At 29.5% G+C, this 24,034-nt stretch overlaps 9 protein-coding genes and 1 pseudogene across 10 annotated transcripts, besides 2 other annotated features; 6 read left to right on the top strand and 4 right to left on the bottom strand.

The window, feature by feature from the left end:
• Nucleotides 1-1,344: 1,344 nt before the first annotated feature.
• TVAGG3_0746570 (pectin lyase-like family) lies at nucleotides 1,345-2,404 on the top strand (the record flags this gene model as incomplete). Its single annotated transcript, XM_001322838.2, has 1 exon — nucleotides 1,865-2,404. One exon carries the CDS (start codon nucleotides 1,865-1,867, stop codon nucleotides 2,402-2,404), a length of 540 nt encoding a protein of 179 aa, XP_001322873.1.
• A 478-nt stretch (nucleotides 2,405-2,882) lies between these two features.
• On the bottom strand, nucleotides 2,883-4,577 carry TVAGG3_0746560 (thioredoxin-like family; the record flags this gene model as incomplete). The annotated part of the gene is made up of 1 exon (XM_001322839.1): nucleotides 2,934-4,571. One exon carries the CDS (start codon nucleotides 4,569-4,571, stop codon nucleotides 2,934-2,936), a length of 1,638 nt encoding a protein of 545 aa, XP_001322874.1.
• Nucleotides 4,578-4,934: 357 nt separating this feature from the next.
• On the bottom strand, nucleotides 4,935-6,341 carry TVAGG3_0746550 (peptidyl-arginine methylation, to symmetrical-dimethyl arginine; the record flags this gene model as incomplete). Its single annotated transcript, XM_001322840.1, has 1 exon — nucleotides 4,935-6,341. The coding sequence occupies one exon, from the start codon at nucleotides 6,339-6,341 to the stop codon at nucleotides 4,935-4,937; it is 1,407 nt and encodes a 468-aa protein (XP_001322875.1).
• Nucleotides 6,342-9,012: 2,671 nt separating this feature from the next.
• TVAGG3_0746540 (intracellular protein transport) lies at nucleotides 9,013-9,684 on the top strand (the record flags this gene model as incomplete). The annotated part of the gene is made up of 1 exon (XM_001322841.2): nucleotides 9,039-9,623. One exon carries the CDS (start codon nucleotides 9,039-9,041, stop codon nucleotides 9,621-9,623), a length of 585 nt encoding a protein of 194 aa, XP_001322876.1.
• A 283-nt stretch (nucleotides 9,685-9,967) lies between these two features.
• Nucleotides 9,968-11,044, bottom strand: TVAGG3_0746530 (ubiquitin-protein transferase protein; the record flags this gene model as incomplete). Its single annotated transcript, XM_001322842.1, has 1 exon — nucleotides 10,122-10,781. One exon carries the CDS (start codon nucleotides 10,779-10,781, stop codon nucleotides 10,122-10,124), a length of 660 nt encoding a protein of 219 aa, XP_001322877.1.
• Nucleotides 11,045-12,977: 1,933 nt separating this feature from the next.
• Nucleotides 12,978-13,520, top strand: TVAGG3_0746520 (uncharacterized protein; the record flags this gene model as incomplete). Its single annotated transcript, XM_001322843.1, has 1 exon — nucleotides 12,978-13,520. One exon carries the CDS (start codon nucleotides 12,978-12,980, stop codon nucleotides 13,518-13,520), a length of 543 nt encoding a protein of 180 aa, XP_001322878.1.
• A 915-nt stretch (nucleotides 13,521-14,435) lies between these two features.
• Nucleotides 14,436-14,829: a mobile genetic element.
• Nucleotides 14,445-24,034: part of a mobile genetic element that runs on past the window's edge.
• Nucleotides 17,941-19,025, top strand: TVAGG3_0746500 (annotated as a pseudogene). Its single transcript has one exon. A coding segment is annotated over exon 1 (1,085 nt).
• TVAGG3_0746490 (integrase core domain containing protein family) lies at nucleotides 19,281-20,693 on the top strand (the record flags this gene model as incomplete). Its single annotated transcript, XM_051245033.1, has 1 exon — nucleotides 19,281-20,693. One exon carries the CDS (start codon nucleotides 19,281-19,283, stop codon nucleotides 20,691-20,693), a length of 1,413 nt encoding a protein of 470 aa, XP_051091620.1.
• Nucleotides 20,713-21,033, top strand: TVAGG3_0746480 (uncharacterized protein; the record flags this gene model as incomplete). The annotated part of the gene is made up of 1 exon (XM_051245032.1): nucleotides 20,713-21,033. The coding sequence occupies one exon, from the start codon at nucleotides 20,713-20,715 to the stop codon at nucleotides 21,031-21,033; it is 321 nt and encodes a 106-aa protein (XP_051091619.1).
• Nucleotides 21,681-24,002, bottom strand: TVAGG3_0746470 (uncharacterized protein; the record flags this gene model as incomplete). Its single annotated transcript, XM_051245031.1, has 1 exon — nucleotides 21,681-24,002. The coding sequence occupies one exon, from the start codon at nucleotides 24,000-24,002 to the stop codon at nucleotides 21,681-21,683; it is 2,322 nt and encodes a 773-aa protein (XP_051091618.1).

Below are 24,034 nucleotides of genomic sequence, written 5' to 3'. Positions count from 1 at the left end.
TTTTTATATCAAACTGATGGCTTCTCGTCATGCATACACTTACATAATAATTTAATATACAGAGATATTTTCGCATTAACATCTCAGTTGATGGAGATGTATAAGTCTCAAGGTATTTTCCATAATTCGCATCAATAGATACAAATATTTTGCTTAGTTAATAAACTGAAAACTTATGATTTATTTTACATTTATTTTTTCATAATAATTTCTCCACTCGCAGGGGGATGCATTCTATTTCAATTTTTTTAAAAAAATTGGACAGAGTATGCCAACCGCCAAATTGAAAACAACATCTTGAATCGTTTGCAAATCCTTACATTAGAAAAATTTCATGAATGCAAAAATTACTGAAAATTTGAATGCAGCAAGCAATTTTGACAAAATCTAAGTTTGAATCAAATATAGTTTCAGAACGATTAAAATGAAAAATTCACAGAAATGAATGATATACAAAAAGTTTGGTTCGATGAAGCTTCTTTTGCTGATTATACATTTGCGAGTATTAATTCATTTTAATCTCTCATTGTCAAGTATTAAATACATCGGGGTTCATTATAAATTCCCCCATTATTATGAATACGGTGCCATTATTATAAATTCCATTTAATACCCATAATGGATTAATTCGAATAAAGGGTCAATTCGAATAACCGCCAAAAATGGAATAACGGGTTTTATGGAAATTCCATTTATTTTATCGGAATTTCGAATAACCGCTTTATTCGAATTTCCATTCAAATTAGAATTTCGAATAAACGGGTGTTATTGGAATTTGTATTCCCAGAAATGCAGTATCTAATATATGTAATTGATCTAGCTAATCAAAATTTCATGCCAAATATATTTAATCTTTTGGAAACAAATGATAATCCATATTTGCTATATTTGATGTGTGAGTATTAAGCCAAAATAGAACATTTTTTGGAATGGAAATTCCAATAACACCCGTTTATTCGAAATTCTAATTTGAATGGAAATTCGAATAAAGCGGTTATTCGAAATTCCGATAAAATAAATGGAATTTCCATAAAACCCGTTATTCCATTTTTGGCGGTTATTCGAATTGACCCTTTATTCGAATTAATCCATTATGGGTATTAAATGGAATTTATAATAATGGCACCGTATTCATAATAATGGGGGAATTTATAATGGACCCCATCATCTTTAAAGTAATTGTTGTTATTTCCAAATATGTGAAGTATCCTATGAGTTGTTCTTTGATTATATTAACTTTAATGAATATTCAAGAATTATCTCCTCAAGATTCAATTCCTTTTTGGTCTAAACTTTCCGGTTCAATATTTTGTGGCAAGTTTTTCATAAAATTTCCTTAGCATTTTTTTTATAAAATGAAATCTTGATTTGCTTTTAATCTCTATGCTTGATTGAACAATACTTTCAGAGTGATTAACATTAATCAATCCTCAGAAATGCATTATCAACAAAAGGAATCAAAAATCAATGTTATTTCGAACTTGAGAGAAGTTTTTCAGATTATTATATCACAAATGATTTTATTACTAAGACCACTAACGAAACTATATCAGGAAGCGGTAATTATTACATTCATGATGTAATTTTTGCTTTCCATCGCCAAAATCGAGCAATTTACCTTAATTCTAGCAGCAAAGTTTTAATTGAATCGTGCTCATTTTACAACAATAGTTCCACAGATAATGGTGGATCATTCTCTATCGAAAATTCTGATTGCGTCTTAGTTCATATTTGTTGTTTACTTTCATCAAGCGATAAATGGGGATGCGCATATGAAATTCATTCACTTGATGAAAGTACCAACAAAAGTTATGCATTTGAATGTTCAGTATCACAATGCAAAGGAGATATCAAAGTAAGTAATATGAATACATCTTATCACTATGAAATTACTGAATGTGCTGCATATCGTATTCACAGTTCAAAAGAAGCAGAAATTATTAATTTCACAACAATATCAAATACATCATCTAAAAAACAAGGTGTGTTAGCAAATTATGGTAATTTAAATATTAAAAAATGTAATTATTTAAACAATGAAGATACAAATAATGGTGATGCAATAATTTGGTGTGATACTTCATGTACATATTCAAATTGTTCATTCATAGGAAATAAAGGAAACTATTTATTTGCAGTAAAACCAACTTTTGATAATTGTTACTTTAATAATAATGATGTAAATCAAACTCTAAAGTTTGATTTTTTTCCGGAAACATTTGAAACAGGATATCCATTAGATTCATTTATATCTCATTATACTACAGATAAATGCTCTGCTACATATTTTTATAAAAAGAAAGTATCAGAAAAAAGATTAAAAATGAAAGACATCAAAAACATTGTTCATAATGTTTTTAAAACATCATTTGTTGTATCAGTAAACATATCTTCTTCTAAATAATTTTTATTCTTTCTATTATCTAACAGTAATTCTAATTCTTGTCATCGGACGTGAAGCATCACTGAATACACATATATACACCTTAAAATATGGGAACATGTGCACTTAAGTTTTGAATTATTCGATATTTGAATACAATGCAAATTAAATGCTTGACTAAGAGATAAATTATCTACATGATGCGCAAAAAAACTTGAGAATATAGTAAATAAATTATCAATGAAAAATATATTTTATCAATTTAAATGTGCACTTACATATCTTCGATTCTGTTGCTTAAGGCTATTCATCAATGTCTCATCAAATCCTGTTGTCATACTCTGAAATAAAGTGAAATGAGCACAAGGGCACCCTTAATCAAAAACTAGATTTTAAAGTATTGAAGATGCAAATGAAAAAGAAAATACAAAAAGATATATGGACATTTTTTATTGATCTCATTAATTTTATTGTTTCTCTAGTGAAATTTAGAATAATAACTGTAAAAAATAAATGTTAATTTAATCAAACATTATAAATTTAATTATTTTTATTCATTTGGAGATTGTGTGAGTGGAGAATCTTTTTCTTTGACTTGTATTTTGAACTTTGTGAAACCTTTCACTCCGATTTCTGATAGTGTGTTTGTTAGTTTGTATTCGACAACTTCGCATGTTTTATCTTGCAACAAAACAATGTTTTTATCTTTCGCTTCTGGGAAATCGTTAAATAACTTTGCGAAGAGAGATTCAACTGTGTCACCTGTAACCATCAAATATGTGAATGTCTGACCATCTCCAAACAATGCGACTTTGCACTTAGAACCACTGGATGTCGTCTGTTGTGCTTTGTTCAAAAGTTGTTGTGCTGTTAATGAATTCTCTTGTTTTTGTCGCTTTTCTTGTTCTTCAATTCTTTTGTTTGATTCTCGCTGTTGTTTGATTTTCTCTGCGATCTCAAGTTTGTGTCTGATCTCTTCATCACGCTGTTCACGCTTCTTCTTTGCTTCTCGAATTGCGAATTCTCGCTCCCATCTGATTCGTTCTTCTTCTTCTTTGTCATTTCCATAATCAAATGGTGAAATTGATGAAGATCGTGGTGAATTAAGGAGTTGTTTCACTTTCTGTGATGCAAAGAACTTATTCTTCTGGTTATTGATGTACTCTTTGATGTATTCTTTAACGGAATCAATGTTTTTGTGGTTTCCTTCGTTGATTTCGTTAAATGATGTAGAAATATCGAAATATTCGCAAAGTAAAATGAAACCATCGTATAATTCGATTGATTTGTTCTGAATAATATCACAATAATCGTTGAATTCGCCTAATTTCTCAATCAACCTGTCTTCACTTGTATTATCTTCTAAATCCTTTGCGATATTGTATGCAGTGCTTTCATCAACATCAATCGCTTTGTAGAATTCGACAAATTCTTTCTGTTTCCGAGTCAATTCCTTTTTGATCGAAAATTCTTGTTCTTGTTCAGTATTTTGAGGTTCTGGGATCTTGTCTGGTATTGTAAATTTACCATCGCGTATATCCATGCAATAAACTTGAACATCATCGAAACTTATATTTGCTTTTCCGATTGCTTCGAGATAATCAAGTAATTTGTCGATTTCCTCTTCTGTATCAAGTGACTCTAATGCAAGAAGGTCACCACGCATGTTATTTCTTATTGTTTCATCCCATTTTGGATTTGATTTTTTAACTGGAGAAGCAGGAGGAGTATACTTAGGCTGTGCTTGCTTTTTAGGGGATGGTTTTGGCGCTGGTGGTCTTTGTGCGGCTTGTTGTTCAGCAAGACGTCTTAATTTATCAAGATATTCACTATCATCTTTGCCATCATCAGTAATAACGCGAGCCTTGCCTTTATATAGTTGTGGCTCATTGTTTTTAATGAGTTCGGCAAGTTTATCTTTATCTCCACCTTCAATTCTTCCGACTTTATTTCGTTTAAAGAAGCCAATCATTGTTGGAACTCCTGTAATGCCGTATTGTTTAAAGATTTCAGCAGCATCCTGTACATAAAGTACATAAAACACTGTAAACTTGTAATTGTTTTTCTTCTTTAATTCTTCAAAGTATTTGTTAAAGTCATCATCCTTATCTTCATCCCTTGTGAACAATACAACAATGAGATTCGATGTATCTTCTTTGAGCATCGTTTTGAATTCTTGAACACTCATTTTTTTGTTTTCGAAAAAAAATGAGTGGAAAAAAAAATCACACCTCCCAATTAAGTGATATTCATTATCATATTATCCTGTACTTTATTTTATCTGAAATTTATTGTCAGAATTATATTTTCCGAGGAATTCATATTGAACATAGACACCTAAATCCCACACCTTTTTCATACTGATAGAGCTGCATATTTTTATTTAGTTTCATGAATATAAAATGAATTTTATCTTCAGAAATTTTATTGATTCTTTTTAGATTTATACATTTGGTCTCAAATGATCTTGTTAGATTTAAACTAACGTATTCTGAGTTCATATATAATGATTATGTAAAAATTTAATAATTTTATAACATTTAAGCTCTATTTACAAACAAACATCATATTTATATAAGCAACCATTAGCGTTTTGTATTGGTAAAAGCTCTGGCTTCGTTAAATTCCATTGGAAGAAAAATTTCTTTCCATTTGATTTCCTTTCGAATCTAAAGGATATTGGAGTACCATTTCTTACTTTTACTGCATGCAAAATTGGTATAAAATTGAAACAATTTGAAATTTCATCATTTTCATTGATACAAAATGAAGTTCTACACATAAATCCGTGTAGAATTGCATTTACATTTGATATAAAATCAATTTTAGCACTCTTATTTGCATCTTCTGGCTTTGAAATCTCAAATAATAACTTTGGTTCGCTGATACTCATTGCGAAAGCAGGATTAACAATAGATATATCAGATTTATCATCAGAACTATACATCCAGTAGTATTGTGACATCACAGGCATTATTTCTATGACAATTTTTGATGGAATGATTCTGGAACAATTTGTTAAAGCAAGAATATCTGGGTATTGTCCAAAACCATCAAAACAATCAAGAAACATACAATCTGCCTTTGAATTTTTAAGATCTTCTAATTTTATTTTGATTTTTTCTCCAAAAACAGCTTTAAGCTTATTAAGAACGATATTATCTTTTGATATAAGAGACAAATTCGTAAATCCCAACTGCGCAGCTGCTAAAGAAATTTCTTCCATCATTAAACTATAAATTCCAAGGGAAGAATCAGGTTTTTCACTTAAAATCATTTGAAATATTTGACAGACAATATCTTTTGGTGGTAAAACTGAATCAGCTTTCTGAATTAAAGGAGAATTTGAATTTATATCTGAAACAATAGAAGATAAATTATTAAGTAGTATTCCAACATTATCCATGTTTGATAAATAAACAAATACACAATTTCTTTCATGTAGTTGTTGTATAAATTGAATCCATTCTTGATTTATGTTACATTTTTCATCATATTGGTATTTTGTAAGTATAACAAAGCTAATAGGAACTGTAAACCAAAAGAAATTGTCCTTAATATTCTTAGATAATACAGGACAACAAGTAATTCGCTTATTATTGTTGCATAACTCGGATAAACGCATCCATTGGTTAAATTCATCGCATATTACAATAAATTCGAACGCTTCATCTGCATTTAATGCTTGTAAAATGAATTGAGCAATTTCTATCAAAATATTTCCAGTTAATTGTATAATAAACTTATTTATACCAAGGTATTTGCCTAGTTTAAAACATTCGTCATCATTGCAATTGCAGTCGATAATAATTTTCGATGGGTTTAATTGATTTTGAAATAATAAAGGATTTGAAAGGCCATTTTTGATGCTTTCATATGATAGGATCATATAATTTGGTAAGTATTCGCTCCGAAGATCTATATCTGATACATCTGCATAAATACAAGCAGCTTTCATATAAAATTTCGAAATAAAAAAATAACATAAACACTCATGAGGAAAAGTCATCAATACAAATATAACATCAGGATCATAACAAGTAGGATGATTTTTTTCTATGTAGTAGTATTGATATTTTTACATAGTACCTTTAAAAGCGATTTATTTTTTGATGGAAAAATTATCTTCAAAGCAAGCATTCTAGGATACGGATCTATTCATACAATTGACGTCAGATACTATGCAAAGGCATTAACACCAGATTATCATTCAATAATTACTTTTAATCAAAAAAATTATCCGAATTATACCGATATTCATTATGTTACTGGAGGTTATCCTGCAGGATATCTTCCAAAAAAGGAATATGAATATGAAACAGCAATAAATATCTATAAAAACGTAGTTTGTACAACCGAATCCGTTATTATCTCGAAACATGGATTTTTCTTGATAGCACCATCATGTCATCCACGATATACCCTCAATGGAACTACTGTAAGCTTAAATTATCGTTATGCAAAATATGATAAAGTTATTTGCCTTGGACACCAACATAGCCATGAATGGGGGCATTGGTCAATCGAAGTACTTCCTGCACTAATAGCTCTACCCGAAGAATTTTTAAAAGATTCATTAATTGCGTTGCCAAAAATTTATAATTTTATTATTGATGACTTAGACTTTTTCGGTATCGAATCTTCCCGAATAATTGATGGATTAAATATGCCGTTTTATGCAAATACACTAATAACAATAGATTCTGTGTGGTGTGGAGATTTAAACAGAGATTTGATACTTAACATGAGAAGTACTGTTGTTAGACTACTGTATCTTGATAGAATAGAACCATTTAGATATGTTTTGGCCAATAGAAAGTCAAATATGCCGAGATCTATTTCAAATTTTGAAAGTATTTTTAATTCAGTACAAAGAAAATATAGTTCTTATAACTGGGAAGTTTTCCAGTTTTATCCTTCATTTGCAGAACAAGTTCGTTATTTTAATTCATTTGAATTACTTTTTGCTGTTCATGGATCGCTTTTAACGAATATCTTGTATATGAAACCAAATACTATGGTTATAGAGTTGCAAATGGAGCAATGGCTGCTCACTTTTATAAACATTGCAACAATGACCGGAAAGATATACGTTGTTGGCCGTGATAGTAGAATTTCCTATCTTCATGTAGCTAATAATTCTGTCCCTATTAAATATGTTCGAAAATTAATTGAAAAAGCTTTTAGTTTGAAAAATGTTACAAAATAAATTGTTTTTATGTTTGCGTTATATTACACATTAGTTATATTTTACTTATTTACATAATACACATAATGAAAACAAGACTTTCTTCTTCAAAATATGTAGATCTAGCAATTTCAAATAAAAATGTCTGAATTTTGCTAATGTTTATAGATTAGTTTAAAGCCATTAGTCAAGGCATTCTTAAATAATGACTTAAAGTCAGAAAGGGGATGTTTTGATGGAGAAATAATCAAAAAAATTGACAAAAAAATTATGAAATCGTCGGATTTTTTTTCAATGGCTCCAAAGTCAATCAGCATAGCAATTCTAGCTTCGTTCACAATTCTCTTTATCATCGTCGTATACTTTGTAATCCATACGCTTTTAAATAGATTTTTTGCAAATAGTTCAAAAGCTGACGATGTCTCGATTCTTTCAAAAAGGATAAAGTTCACTCCACTTAACATCACAACTAGAGATACAAGTTTTCCGGATATTTTCCAAAATTCAAATTCTCATTTCCGAGATTGGTACTTATCAAACAAAAATTCCTTGTCCTCATCTCAAAGTCCAAACCCAAATTAATACTGCTCCAAATCAAACAGAAGTAATACCACTTTTAGCTTGCTAACTATTTAACTTCATTTCGACTCAAAATATATTCTCCATTGCTTCTCCTACTTGAAGGTGCTTCATTACTATTAGAAAACCTAACTATTTCTCAAAAACATAATAATTCCACGAAAATCGCGTTGTTGAGTAGAGTTTAGCCTTAATTACATAATGTCCTTTCAAAATTGATGTTTCATTGTTACTTTAGATATTTATTTCGCATTATTGATTCAATATTTTTTTAAAAATTAGAATAAATATAAACAATGTTTATTCTGTTCTTCATTAAACCGGTTTTTATATATAATTGTATCTTAAAAAATAAAATAACTCACATCTTATTTTGATTTTTTATTAATTTTTCTTTTTGAGTACATAATTTGGAGGAAATCCTAACCATTCTTTTACCCAACTAAAAGTTCCCTGTAATAAAGCTAATTTGTTGTTATGAATTTAAAATGCATAATTTTGCTTTTTTTGTTTTGCGCTATGCTAAATCATTAGATAGAAAAAGTTCAATACGATCTTTCAATGTATTATGAGAGTCATTTGAGTATCTAGCGCTGATGTTTGCTTACATTGCATTGCGCATTTTTCTGATTGTTAGGTTTTTAAATATATAAATTGGTGCGCAATCATATGTTTCTTTGGGAAATGGTTATGGTTGCTTCTTTATCGTCATGATCGGAAACAATTTTCAAAAGCTTTGGGAGCTAAATTTTCAATGGAAAAAGATTATTTTTCTGACAGAATGACCGTATACTTATCATTTGAAGGGCAATAAATATACTTATTATTTGGCCTGGTCAAGACGATAGAATAAAAAGAACAACGATATTGCGTCACTTTTAAAACCAAATGAAGTACTTCAGTTCAGTTTGGAATTGGCTTACAAACGTTCTTAGCTGGCTTGGCCTTAGCAACAAGAATGCCAAGATGCTCCTTCTTGGTCTTGATAATGCCGGTAAAACAACACTTCTTCAGTGCCTCAAGACTGGAAACTTCCAGCAATTCGAGCAGACAAAGACATATCAAATTGTCGATCTCACAATCGAAGGCATTCATTTCTCTGCTTTCGATCTTGGTGGCCACGATATTGCACGCCAATCATGGCAAGACTACTACGTCAACGCCAACGCTATCGTTTTCATGGTAGACGCTGCCGCTCCAGACAGATTCGCAGAAGCTAAGACAGAACTTGACAAGCTTCTTTCTGATGAAACTCTTAAGAATGTTCCATTCTTAATTCTCGGTAACAAAGTTGATATTCCAACAGCTGTATCTCCAGACCAGCTCGCTTCTTCTCTCGGAATTTTCTCCCAGACAGATTTGCAGGCTACAACAGTCCCAGCCGGACAACGCGCAATTCGCATCTTCATGTGCTCTATCAAGAATAAGAGTGGCTATGCTGAAGGCTTCAGATGGCTCAGCAAGTTCATTTAAAATACATTTTTTTTAGCTAAATACTGAGAGTAAAAAATTATTAAATACTTGATCTTCAAAATAACTAGCCATTTATACAAGGATTAAAAAATATGATCCAAATACCTTTATATAAACAACAAATCTTGTATTTTTGAAGGAAAAAATTTAATTTCTAATAAAAATATGAGTTTCATGAAACGTTGCTAAGTGATTCGGTAACATGAGACATATAGATATCGACACCACTTTAATAATTCAATCATAGTTAGAAAATTCTGATAGCAAATATGATTAGTAAAGTTTATTAGTAGTTATCTATGGAAAACAAACCTTTTGCAAACTTGTCAGCATGAATCATAGAAAATACAACTATTATATTGTATAATAGTTGTAGAGTTTTGTAGTGTATTCTGGTCATGTAGTAAGTTAAATCTATTTCTATGGCTTTAGAAACAAAAAATGCAATCAAAAGAAATTTAATTGCAAATAAATGGTAATAATATAAATATAACAGTTCTAATCCTTTGTAGGAAGCTTGTGACGGCAGCTTGGGCATTCGCTGTGCATTTTTAACCATGGCTGCAAACATGGCTCATGAAAACCATGTTTGCAAGGCAAAATAACTACTTCATCGTTTTCATTGAACTCTTCTAGACAAATTGAGCATACATTTTCAGCGCAGCAGCCAGGAGTGTATTTGACTGGTTTCATTGAGTCAGAAGACAAGAAATCGTCTGCTGTAGGTGGGGAACCGAGAGATTGTTGGTTAAGTCTGAATAGTCTGTCAGCGAGAGCTTGCCATTGTTCTTCATTTCCAAAGAAGAAATCTCCCATTTGTCGGCCATCACCGTTCTGGTTATCTCCTCCGATGCGGCCAAATATACCTTCAAGGATGTTATTAAACATATCTGCTAATCCATTTGGCTGATTTCCATTTCCTCCCATTCCTGGTAAGCCGCCGAAGAAATTAAATGGTGAAACAATGACTCTGCGGACAACTCTTCTTGGGTGGGGATTTGGTCTACTTGGTGCTGGCTGAGCTGGAGCTGGTTGAGGATCTGCATTAAACTCTGAATCTCCATACTCAATGAAATCTGTGTTACATATAGGGCAAAGACCAGCATCTGTAGGAACTATACTCTTTTCACAATTATAACACCATGCTTTAGTAGTCATCAAAAAATTTTTTGTAAAAATTTTCGACACGAAAAAGTGACTGATATTCAAGACAATTACCATAATTTATCATTCCTTTGATCTCGGTTCTCAATTTGATTTTGACTAAAAAATGTATCAATTTTTTTTTCATTTCAATAGCAACTCTTTAATCAATGAGTATTCTAATACAGCATGCAGATGAAATCTTATGTTCATTTGGTCCTTCTCTTTGTGAAGTTTTAAAACATTCAACAGAATTCAATTAATTGAAGAAATTAAGAATTTTAGCGAATCAGTATGATTAAATGCATAAAAACGAGTAATCAACTAAATAAAACAACCAGCAAAGCTTTTTGCAACTTGAAAGAAGTTTTTCCGAATATTACAATTCTAATGATTTTATTAATAAAACAGAAAACGCATCAATATCAAGCAATGGCAATTATTACATTCACCATGCAATATTTTCTTTCCATTATAATAAAACAGCAATCCACCTTACTTCTAACAGCAAAGTATTACTCGAAACATGCACATTTTACAATAATAGCTCCCGTGAAATTTGGGGATCATTGTATATCGAATATTCTGAATGCGTATTAGTTCATATTTGTTTCTCAATGTCAAAAAGTTATCCTCAGGGTGTGGTTATATTCGGATGCGCATATTTCATTGATTCATATCCTAATAGTACCAACAAAAGTTATGCATTTGAATGTTCAGTATCACAATGTGAAGGATTTTCATTCTCAATTGCCCATAGTCATGGAGATATCCAAGTAAGTAATATGAATACATCCTATAACCACGCTTCCATGGCATCGGCATATCGAATCTTAAATGAAAAAGAAGTCGGTTATATGAATTTCACAACAGTATCAAATATGCATTCACAATATCATTACAAAATGCAATTATTTCAACAATTCTTGCCTTGAATGGAATTCTGCTATAATTTATTGTTCTTGGGATAGTAAGTTTTCTGATTGTTCATTCTTGGGAAATGAAGGAAGTAACTTATTTATGACAAATCCAAATATTGATAATTGTTATTTTGATGAAAACACTGTATATCAAACTGTTTTTATGGGTATGATGCACAATTATTTTAGATCGATTGAACCACTAGATTCATATATATCTCATTATACAACAGAAAAATGCTCTGTTACATATTTTTACAAAAAAGATATATCAGTTAAAAAATTACATATTAAAGACATCAAAAAAATTGTTATTAATGTTTATAAAACATCTCTTTTTAACAAAATCATTACTACATTACAGAAATAAATATATCTTCAATGTTGGTATTAGAAAATTTGAATTTTTCATCTTGTTACAACTCTTTGCAAAATTATGGCATAATATCCTTAATCATGAAAAATAAATGCAGAGTATGTAAAATAATTCAAAGATAACTCCAAAAGAGATATTCATATTTTAGCAGAATTGTTAGCAAATTTTGTAAAGCTCACAATTTAATTCAAATAAACAATTTATTATCGTCCTTTTTTCAAAAAAAAATAGTTAGATCTAAAATAAATTATTTAAATAACTATATTGTTTTAATTTTAAAAATTTACGAGAAAATTTGAATATCGATCATTCAAAATATTCTTTACCAAGAATCTAATATAATTAATTGTATTTAAATTAGCACAATTTTTCAAATCTGATCAGAAATTCTGATCAAATGATTTCATAACAGGATCCGAATCTCATTCAAAGAAAATACGGCATGATGCAATACCAGAAAATGAGTTATCAACGAAAGAAATCAAAAAACAAAGTTATTTGCAACTTGAAAGAAGTTTTTCAGAATATTACGATTCGACGGAGTTTATTAATAACACTGCAAACGAAACCATATCTGGGCATGGAAATTATTACATTCATCATGCTGTATTTTCTTTCCATATTCAAAATCAAGCAATTAATATTGATTCAAGTAGTAAAGTATTACTTGAAACATGTTCTTTTTACAATAATAGTTCCAATGAAGGTGGATCGTTCTATATCAAAAATTCCGATTGCATCATAGTTCATATTTGTTGTTCATTGTCATCATGTGATAGTTATGGATGTGCATACGAAATTGAATTACCTTATGAAAGCGACTGCAAAAGTTATGCGTTTGAATGCTCTATATCACAATGTTATGGTGATAATTCTGCCTTCTATCACTTCCAAGGAGATATCCGAATAAATAACATGAATTCTTCTTATCATGGAATTACTGAATATGCTGCATATGGAATTCAATATCCTACTGAGTTAGGATATATTAATTTTACCACCGCATCAAATACGTCATCTTTAGGTATGGGAGGAATGATGAATTTAGGCAATATTGCTATTATAAATTGTAATTATTTAAACAATGAATACCGAGGAGTTGATAAAGGAATAATTTATTGTTCACGCACATGTACATATTCAAATTGTTCATTCATTGGAAACAAAGGAAACTATTTATTTTATTTCAATCCGTCTTTCGAAAATTGTTACTTTAATGAAAACACAGTCAGACAAACTTTCTATGATGATTCATTAACAATTGAAACAATGGAACCATTAGATTCAACAATATCTCATTATATTACGGATGGATGTCCTAGCGCATATTATAATGATCCATTGGCAGATAAAACATTAATAATTGATAAATTTGATCTAGAAGATATCAAAAAGATGGTCAAAAATGTATATAAATCTTCTATTTTTGATAAAGCTTTTCTTGGAATGTATAAATAAATCTATTAACTTGTAAATGACACTTTGAAAGTATTTGAAAATGCATCATCAATAAATGAAAATAAATTATTTTGATATTTGTGTGTAATACATTTTCATGCTTTATCATAGTTAAATTGGTAAAGATACATATGAATATGTATGTGCTAATTATGATATTGTATTCAATGCATCAGAAGACTATGGTTATAAGCACAAAAAGTTTCATAATGAGAAGCTTCAATTAGTTTTATACGAAGAAGCTTAATAATGAAATTCTACAACGATCCTTTTCTGAATTCAAATATTATATATTGCATTTCCAACTTTTTTTTATTTTGCCATTTAAATCTCTCACATATTGTTATATTTTAGAAATCGAAATTCAGGAGAATATCTAAAATGTTTTTCACAAATAATTAGTAGTATGATAGGAAGGGTTGTGTGACTTTTTTTGTTACGTCTATATATAGATGAAGGTATATTTTCACATCTTCTATATATAGATGATATAAAAATTTTTTCTTACGTTTTTTAAGTCATGAATTCGTAAGAAAGCGCGACATTATTAAATAAATTAGTAATAAATATTATATACTAAACACATTTTAAAAAATTAACATTAATTTTAAAATAATTTATTTTTTATCTTTTATAAAAGAAGCTATATATAGATGATGTCAGATATTCCGCGATTAATTAAACATTGTTTAAATCCTGAATGGAATCAATGGAGTCATAATCAAAGACCTCATAAACGAGTAAAAGAAATTAGAAATAATTATTTTCATGAATAAAAGATTCACTACCATAATGAAATAAAAAATAAAAAAATTTTTAAAAAATAAACTTTAAAAATTCATGTCTTACATTTTTGAATAATTTATTTTTAATTCGTATGAAATGAGCGTCAAAACTAACGATGTTAAAAAATTAGGATTCACAAACGAGGAAATAAAGGATATATTAGAGGAGGCGGGTTATGAAGTTGATAAATATTATTTAAGAAATTGTAAAAAATTCGCGGAGTTTTTAAATGAATTTGATTATGATGGAAAAATGAATAAAGATGATGTTATAAATTTCTTATATCCCACATCTAAAGAAGAAAAACCTAAAGAACCCGATGTTTTCCCTGAATATTATGAAGAACGGATTAAAGATGATGAATATGATGAAATTGAAAGACTGAAAAAAATAAGAGATGAAATAGATGAAAAAATTAAGGAATTAAGAGAAGTTGAAAAATATAATGAAACTGAAGTAGAGGGTTTAATGAATATCCCAGCTTCAGAATCAGAAGTTCAGAAATCTCATGAAGAAAGATATAAAAATTATGTCTCAGAATCAACACAAAATTTATTAGATGGCGAAATAGATGAAACACTTTCAGAAGAAGGTACTAAATTTATTCGTAAACATAAGTTACAATTTATTGATAATGAAGAATACCCTTGTATCTTACTTTCACCACCTTTAGATTCCGAAAAATTCAAAAAAGCTCTTAAAAACGTGACATATGCAACTAATACGATTAAGAAAGAAGATCATGATATTTACACAAATTATTATTTAAATAAATGCACAGGTGTTGATAAAGTTTTTGATTTATTAGATAAAATATCAAAAGAAACCATTGGAACATATAAAATTTTATGTGATTGCGGTTTCATTGTTGAAGATACCAATAATGTTTCATATGAAAGAACAGCACCGAAGGAAGATGAAGTGGAAAGGTCTATACCATTCGTTATTAAGAATATAAAAGATATGAAAACTTATAACCATTATATTTATTCATTTATTTCAGAAAAAATGGAAGCAACCCATAAAACATCTTCTCATCATTTTATAGCTATTCATACATTCCTTTTCAAAGTTGTGAAATTAAATAAGACAGGAATTAGATTTAATGTATCAGGGTACGCATTCTTGAGTAAATTAAAATGTATTCGTCACGTCGCGGATGATAAAAATTTATGTGTTCTTAATTCATTTTATGGGCTTTAAAAAATAAACTTTATTTTTATTTATTTTTTAATTTTTTATTCTTACATAAATGAACAAAAACGGAACAGCTAAAATGAATGATAATCAAATTAGAGCAGAAGGTAGAAGGTTATTTAAACGCTTCTATAACATTCCTGATGGTGTTAATCCTAAAACTCGTAGAAGCTATTTAAATGAAGCAATAGATGCATATGAAGGGTTTGACATTTCATCAGAAAGTGAGAGATTAGCGAGAATGTTAAATGTTAATATTGATTTCTATTATTGTGATCCTCAACCAGAAGACGTGGACATAAATAAGGTAGACTTTCCATTAGTGGAATCAATAATGATAGATCCAGAATTTGAAACAGTAAATATTTTATTAACACAGAGTCCATGTGGAAAACTTCACGCTGACAGAATAACAGACGTAGAAGCACTCACTGGCTATAAAGTTTGTCCATATTGTAAAGAAGAAGTTTATTCTATCCGTGATGATCCAGAAAGGAAAAACCAAAGAAGATTTTTAAAGCATTGTGAGAAATGTAAAGAAAATAATGGAAGATTAATTCAAGACGTTCAATTGCAAAAGACACAGCAACCATATGCACCACATATTACGAAACAGAAGATATATCAGTGGTTATTAGCTCACAATTTGCAGGAATATTATCAACCGACAAGATATTATATTACTTTTGACTTCGAAACATTAGAGACTAAAGAAGAATTACAACTTTCTGAGTGTGCAACTTTGAACGCTTACTTAAAACCATTCATGGTATCATCAACGGTTAAATTAAATGATAAAACATATACGAGGAATTTTTGCTTAACTTCAAGTGATTCTTTTATTTCTGATTGGATTGAGTTTTTATTTTCAACCTGTTCATTAGTTGTTGAATCAAATATTGAACAATATGAAGAATTATTGAAGCCGCAAACGGCGGGGACTTTGTCTCAAACATTAAATGAAAAACAGAAGGAAGCATTTAAAGAACTTCTAGATGAGGAATTCAATAAAGTGAATATCATAGGTTTTAATTCGGGAAAGTTTGATTTAAATTTAATTCTTCGTGATTTAAACACTGCAAAATGGAAAATAAAATCAATGCTGGGTTCATCTTCACAATTTAAGCAAATCATTGTAAAGAAAACAAACGTTCCATATGAATTGAGATTTATTGACATCAGAAATTATATAGCGGGTGGGACATTAGACCAATTCACTCAAGATTTCGGAAACAATAAATCACGTGTTAAATCCTTTTTCCCTTATCAATTCATCACATGGGAAAATTACGAAGAAGAATTATATAAAGTGGAACCATTCACTCAAGATTCATTTTATTCAGCATTAACTCAAGAAACTATATCAGATAGTGATTATCAAATATATCTCAATGATGCTAAAAACTTTAAGAATAGATTAGAATATTTTATTCATTATTGCAATAAAGATGTTGAAATTATGATTGACCCAATCGATAAAATTATTGAAGAAACATTTGTTTATAAAATTGACATGCTTCATAATCTTTCTTTATCATCGAATGCTTCAATGATTCGTTACGCTTTAGCATATAAAGACTTTAATCCTAATGAAAAATATCCCGAGGAAGAGATAGAATCAAGTTTTGAATTAACGAAAAAGTATTGGAAATATAAAATTGAATCATATAAGAAACAAGATGAAAAAGCAGAAAGGGATACTAAAAATAATGTTTCAATGGATGATTTTCAATACTATCACGATTTAATCCTTTCATCTAAATGCAAAATGTGTGGTAAAGCGTTTACATATGCAAATAAACCAACATTGGATAGAATCGATAATGAAAAACCAAACACCAAAGAAAATTGTCAGTTAATGTGTTGTTATTGCAATGTCGTAAAATCAAATAAAGATGAAGATGTTCAACGCTTAAGAATCAATTTAAGAAATTATGCATTAAAAAATAATTTACCAATGACTTTAGATTCAGTTGAAGCTTATCACATTCTCCGTAATGTAATTACTGGTGGTTTATCAAATGTTCAACATAGAGTAAATCTTAAAGGAATCACGCACATTAATAAACTTTCATATAGTCCAGAAACTAAAACTGTATCAAATGAGGACACTTCCAACATCATGACTCATTTCGTTGGTGTTGATTTTAATTCATTATATCCTTCATCATTTTCATCTAATCCTCATGATTTCATTCAATATACTGACCATAAAATGTATATGCCGGGAAGATTGAATGGTGTTATCATTTGTGATACAGCAACAAAGAAAGCAAAAGCACTGGGAATAATTAAGAAGAAAAATACTTTATTCGTGGCTGAAGTAAAGGGTCACATTGATGAAAAATACATTAATGATTACATAAACTTTTTACCAATAATAAGAAACTTAGATATTATCACAGATGAAAAAACAATTGGCAGTTTTATGTATAATTACATGAAATCAAACAATCTACCAGTTGACCAGAAACAGAGGAAATTAACTCAGTTAGCATCAACATACAACCAATATCAACCATTTTCTTCTTATTATCTTTGGTATCTAATAGACAGATTTCATTTTATCATTGATGACATTCAATCAATTTTAACATTTACTAAAAAACTTGTTTTAATGAATTTGCGAACAAATTTATGAACGAAAGACAAAAGGCTGAATTAGAAGGAAATAAAGGAAAAAGTTTATTTTGCAAGATTTCGCTTAATGGATCATATGGTTACGATGCAATGAATACACAAAATTACGCAAAGACTAAAATAATGAATGCACAGAAGTCACGCGTTGCATGTATGTCAAATAAGTTTAAAAACATAAGAGAAATAGGTGAGGATACATATCAAGTGATGCTTAAAGATAGATTTTATAGATGTGATACATGTTTACAAGAGGCATTCTTCACTTTAGATAACGCAAAATACTGGTATTTGGTTTTCATTTATGATTTTATGTATAAATGCATGAATGTTAATCGTTTTCATTTCATTGAAGGTGATACTGATTCATCTTATTGGGCAATCGCTGGCGACCCAAATCTTCCTAACACTCAAGCATTTCAAGCAATTGTAACCGATAAACAATTTTATGATAAAAACATTTTCAAATTCGCACCTTTTGATTTCTTCTGTTTTGATGAGAAATTTAAACCTAAATTAAAGAATAAAGCTGAAGAAAAAGCACATGAGAAGAAGTTATTGGGTTTAGCAATTGAGAAACAAGGTAATAACATGGTTGCTTTATGCCCCAAGTGTTATACATCATTCAACGGTTCAATTGATGGAAGTGATTTTAAAAAGATTGCACAAAAAATGAAAGGAGTTAGTTTACGACAAAATAAACAATTAACACCTAAAAATTATTTGGATATAATAAATGATAAAGTGATATTTGATGGTCAGAATATTAATTTACAACTTAAAAACGGGTCAATGACTCGCTTAACAATTGGTAAGACTGCATTAACAGGAGCACACACTAAGTCTGTATGTTGTGAAAATGGATGTTGTATGCCATTTATTTAATACAATTTAAAATTTTATTTTTAATGAAATGCCACAGAAGAGACAAAAGGAACTGTTAATGATGCGATTCAATATGTAAATAACGGTTTTGATACTATGATTCAAAGAGGTGGGCACCCTTAAAACATTTATTTGATTTTTATATAAATGGATAACATAGATTTAAAAATTTTAATTGATGATTTAGTATTTAATCAAAATTTTCTTGATTATTATGATTTAAAAGCATATCTCCAAAAATATGATAACAATATAATGGGTGATGATATGGAATATTATTATCCATATTATAAAAATGAAATTTTGAAATATCATGATAGAATAATTTCTAAAATTAAAGACAAAATTAAAAATAATGAATATACAAAGGGAAAAACTAAATCACAACTTAAACAGTTGAAAGATTTCAAAAATAAAGTATTAACAGAAGAAGATATTGATGAATTATATAAATTATATAATCCTGAGCCGCAAAAGCCAAAGGAACAAAAACAAAAGGTGCAAAATACCCAGGTCCTTCAGACCATAAATGAAGCACAAGCTTTAATTTATGATTCATTAGTTAAACCATATTCAGCCCGACTTTTAAATGAAGATCAACTTTTGGAATTCATCCTTCAACATAAACTCGAAGCGGGAAAGTATATCAAACCTTTATATACAGCATATTTAAAACAAATGAATAGAATACATCCAGAATTAATGAAGGAAGGAATGAAATCCAAAATCAAAGCAGATAAAATTAAACCACTTGCAACACCAAAACCTCCAACGACAGTACCGCCCCCTCCTTCAGTTAATCCTTCATCATTCACTTTATTATATCCATTTCAAACATTAAAGAAGCAAAAAGATTTTAAAAAGGATTTCAAAATATTAAATAAACCAACTGACCCAAAAATTCAACCGTTAAAGGAAAAATTTAGTCGCCCTTCATTTGCACCATATCCATATTCATACGAAATCGATCATCTGGAATATTCAAAAGGAAACGTTACTTATTTATTTGCCATTAACATTAACACTAGATATTTATATTGCATTCCAGTGAAAGGGAAAACAGAACAGGAAACAAGAAGAGCTATTCAATACTTACTAGATCATGAAAGAGTAGATAATATCAGGGGTGATGGTGATAAAGGATTTCAGGCAACTATGACTCATTATTTCCCACAAATTAATTTTTTCTTTTCATCCTCTCCATATACGTTTCATAATAAAATAGTTGATGCGGTAATGAGAACTCTTAGAGATGCGTTAGGGGTTAACGGTCAGATATACTGGGATGGAAATCATGACTCCATCATACAACAGTTAGTATATTATTACAATAATACATGGCATAGAACAATAAACATGAAACCAGTGGAAATGAAAAATGATATTTCAAAAGAATGGGAATATATTAGAAAGCAAATGGAAAGGTTGAATGATGTTAAACGTGAACAAATTAATTCGGGGCTCATGAATTTTAAACAAGGGGATAAAGTTTTGATTCATCTCGATTATGGAAAAACTAATAAATCAATGACAAAAAGAAGACGAAGATTTGACACAATAGCTGAATTTGTTAGATATATTAACGGCAATGCATTAGTTGAAGTTGACAATAAATTAATAGAAATTCCAATTTATTTTATTACTCCATTATATTTAAATAATATTTAATTTTTTTATTTCGTAAGAAATGAGTGACAACGAAGCAGCCAAGAGTCCTGATTCAATTAAGATTCAGAGTCCAGACGATGAATATAAAAAGAAACTAAACAGAATTAAATCAAAAATATGCTATTACAAAAAGAAGCCGCAATGCGGTGGGGTTGATGCCCATAAAACTAAAGTAATTGAAAACGATAAAGAGAAGAAGGAAATAATCGAAAAATTAGAAACTTACCGTTCAATCCTTAAACTGAGTGAAGCAAAAATAAAAGAATTTAATAGAATAAATAAATTGATTGGAAGAGATGAATTTAATAAAGATGAATTTTTAAACTCAATCCAAATTTAATTTTTATTTTTCTTTGACAACATCTCTCTTTCCATCATTACTGCATAACCACATTTTCTCAGTTTTAGTGGTTTGTTATTTTTAGCAAGTTCTCGCATCATTTTTATCGTTTCCTCCCTTGTTATGATTCGTGGTAAATTTTGAGCTTGTGGGGTATCCATTTATGATAAAAATAAAAATTTAAATTATGCCGTTCTAAAGTTTGTGACAACATGACATTTTGACAACAGTCCCGGAAATGATTTGTCATGACTTCATCGTAATGAGTGTAAATGACCCAAAAATATATTTTATCGTTTATGGTTTTTAGGTTATTCAATAATTAATTATTTTTGAAGAACTGAGGGTGTCACTACGTCACCATGTCACCAGGTTAATTAACTTCTTTAAAAAAGTGTGACAACATGACATTTTGACAACATTTACGAAAATTAATGGTTACGTTAAGTGACTCAAAGAGTCCGGAGACAAAGTCTCATGTTTACGTTAATGTTTTTAGGTTATTCAATAATTAATTATTTTTGAAGAACTGAGGGTGTCACTACGTCACCATGTCACCAGGTTAATTAACTTCTCTTAAAAATGATGACAACATGACATTTTGACAACACAGCAGGATTAATGCAAAAATAAATTCAAATCATAATTTATACTGCCTCATTTACAGGTATTTCATCATCAGTAAATGAATCCTCATTATCGTTTGGTTCAACCTGTTTATATAATCCTTTCATTTCTTCTTTCAAAACATAACACCATGTTTGTTTACCATCTATTCTTCTCTGTTTCCTATCACATTTATCCTTAATGCTCATTTGGAAATTCTTGTCTTTCATGTCTGATGGTTTGCAGAATAGAGCATTTTTACACGTCATACCTGCACACAATTCATCATAATGTGTATTCATCCATTCATCTAAAGGATTTGTTGATAATTCTATTAAATCTTGTTTGGCTTCACTCATCGGTATGATTCGTACATTAAATGATGAAAGGTCATATTGCATAAAATACGTCAGTAAATTATCATAAAATTCCTTAGTGCATGAATTCATCAAATTCTTGAAGTAATCAAATTGACCCTTAAATTTACCATTAACCCTTAAAACTACGTATCTTCTGTCTCCAACTTCAATTTTGACAGGGTAGACGTTATTAGTTACCAAAATGACGTTTGCAACGTTCTGAGCAGTTCTTCTGGGTTGATTCTTTTCATTAATTCTAATCGCATTATCTGTAATAATTGATTTCAAAGCGTTGAAGTTTGCGAGTCTATCTTCACCAACATTCTTGAGTTCATTAAGTACAAGAAACATTTTATTCTCAACTACTGAATTGAAATTACCCGTTAGCTCACTTATTTCAGTAATGTTTTTACATGAATAACCAGCGAGGAGTTCAGAAATAATGTCTGTAAATCTGTTTTTACCTGTTCCCTGAAGTCCTTTCAAAATAATTGCTGTTTCATTCTTGATTCCAGGATGTTGAATCATTGATGCAATCCAGCCGAGAAGGTATTTATACACTTCATCGTTATTATCACAAATGGCTTCTTTAATGAAATTCATAAACATCTCAATTTTTGAGTAATCAGGCTTTTCGAGAATGTTGTATTTATAACTCTGAAACGTTGAGAAAACATCTGGGGAATCAGATTTAAAGCAAACACCCTTAACGGTTAATGAGGATAATTGATTTAGTAGTACGTCCCATGCTGTTATGGTTTTACCTTCTTCTTTAAATAATTTAATCATTTTAAGTGACTCTTTCATGTTTGATTGAAGAACGAATGATATTTGATTCATTTTGTCGTGGATATTATAGTCCTTTTGAATGAAGTATTTATTTCCACAATCTACAAAACGGATTACACGTGATAAATCCTCAATTACTTCAGAACTGTTTTTATACTGATGATTTTCAGCTTTACGTCTAATATCTGTTATCAAAAACGAGTCATCAAGTTTGATATCAAATGTTATTTTTGGCTTACGTAATAAAGGTAAAACGTATTCATCATAATATTCCTTTTGATATAGTTTTAGAATCTTCACTAAAACAAATGGAGAAGTCATTAAATGTGCATATCTACTACGTGCTTTTTCAAAATTACTTTTTGCATTTTCTGTTAAGCTGCAGAAGTTATAAACGTTATCGTATGCTTCATTAATTAAATGATTAGGTAATGAATTAATAGCTTGAAACAGTGTGAATAATGTAACTTCTTTTTCCAAATTCATGTTTCCACCGTCATTATGTACTTCAAAATCACTAATACCATCAACTATGCTCTGGGCAAGTTTATCGTCAATGTTTACATCTTTGTTTTCATTCATGATAGTCTTTATTTCTTCATTCTTTTGTTCAACTCTTACATTAATATTCAAATCATTTAATATATCATTTACTGTTCTAGTTAATGTTGAATCGTAACTTCCACGAATGAATGAGTATGTATTGATTGGTTCTGTTGCATTCTTGCGAACTCTTGAATCAGCCATAACTACTAAAGAACGCTTTGAATCATCCATAGAAGTCATGATATCGATATCATAATCATTGCAGGAATAACATTTAATCATTCTGTTCGAGGTTGAATAGAAGAAATTAGTGTTGCAATAAATGTGAAGACCTCCTGAAGCGGTTTTAACGATAACATCTTTATCCGAAAGTTTTGATAAAATATCTTTTCTAACTGTTTCTTTAAGTTCATCATTGTATGATTTATTAATATCAACATCTATAATCGTTAAATTTGAAATTTTATTTACTAATAAAGCCATACCAGTTTTCCTTCCTCTTCCTCCATCGTGTTTGAGGTAGTTATGTAAATCAATCTTGTTTTCACCAATTCTTTCGTTGAGGGTTTTAGTTTCTGCCACAACTAATTCCTCAGCTAATGAATCAATAACTTTTTCATCAGAAACGATAAAGTTGTTGTTGTTGCTGTTGTTGTTTGTTGCTGTCATTTATATAGGAATAAAAAAATAAAAATAATTTT

The sequence above is a fragment of the Trichomonas vaginalis genome, chromosome III, assembly GCF_026262505.1.
Source record: "Trichomonas vaginalis G3 chromosome III, whole genome shotgun sequence".
Classification (NCBI taxonomy): domain Eukaryota; phylum Parabasalia; order Trichomonadida; family Trichomonadidae; genus Trichomonas; species Trichomonas vaginalis.
Note: the sequence above shows the minus strand (reverse complement) of the source record. Positions and strands in the feature narration are given on the sequence as shown.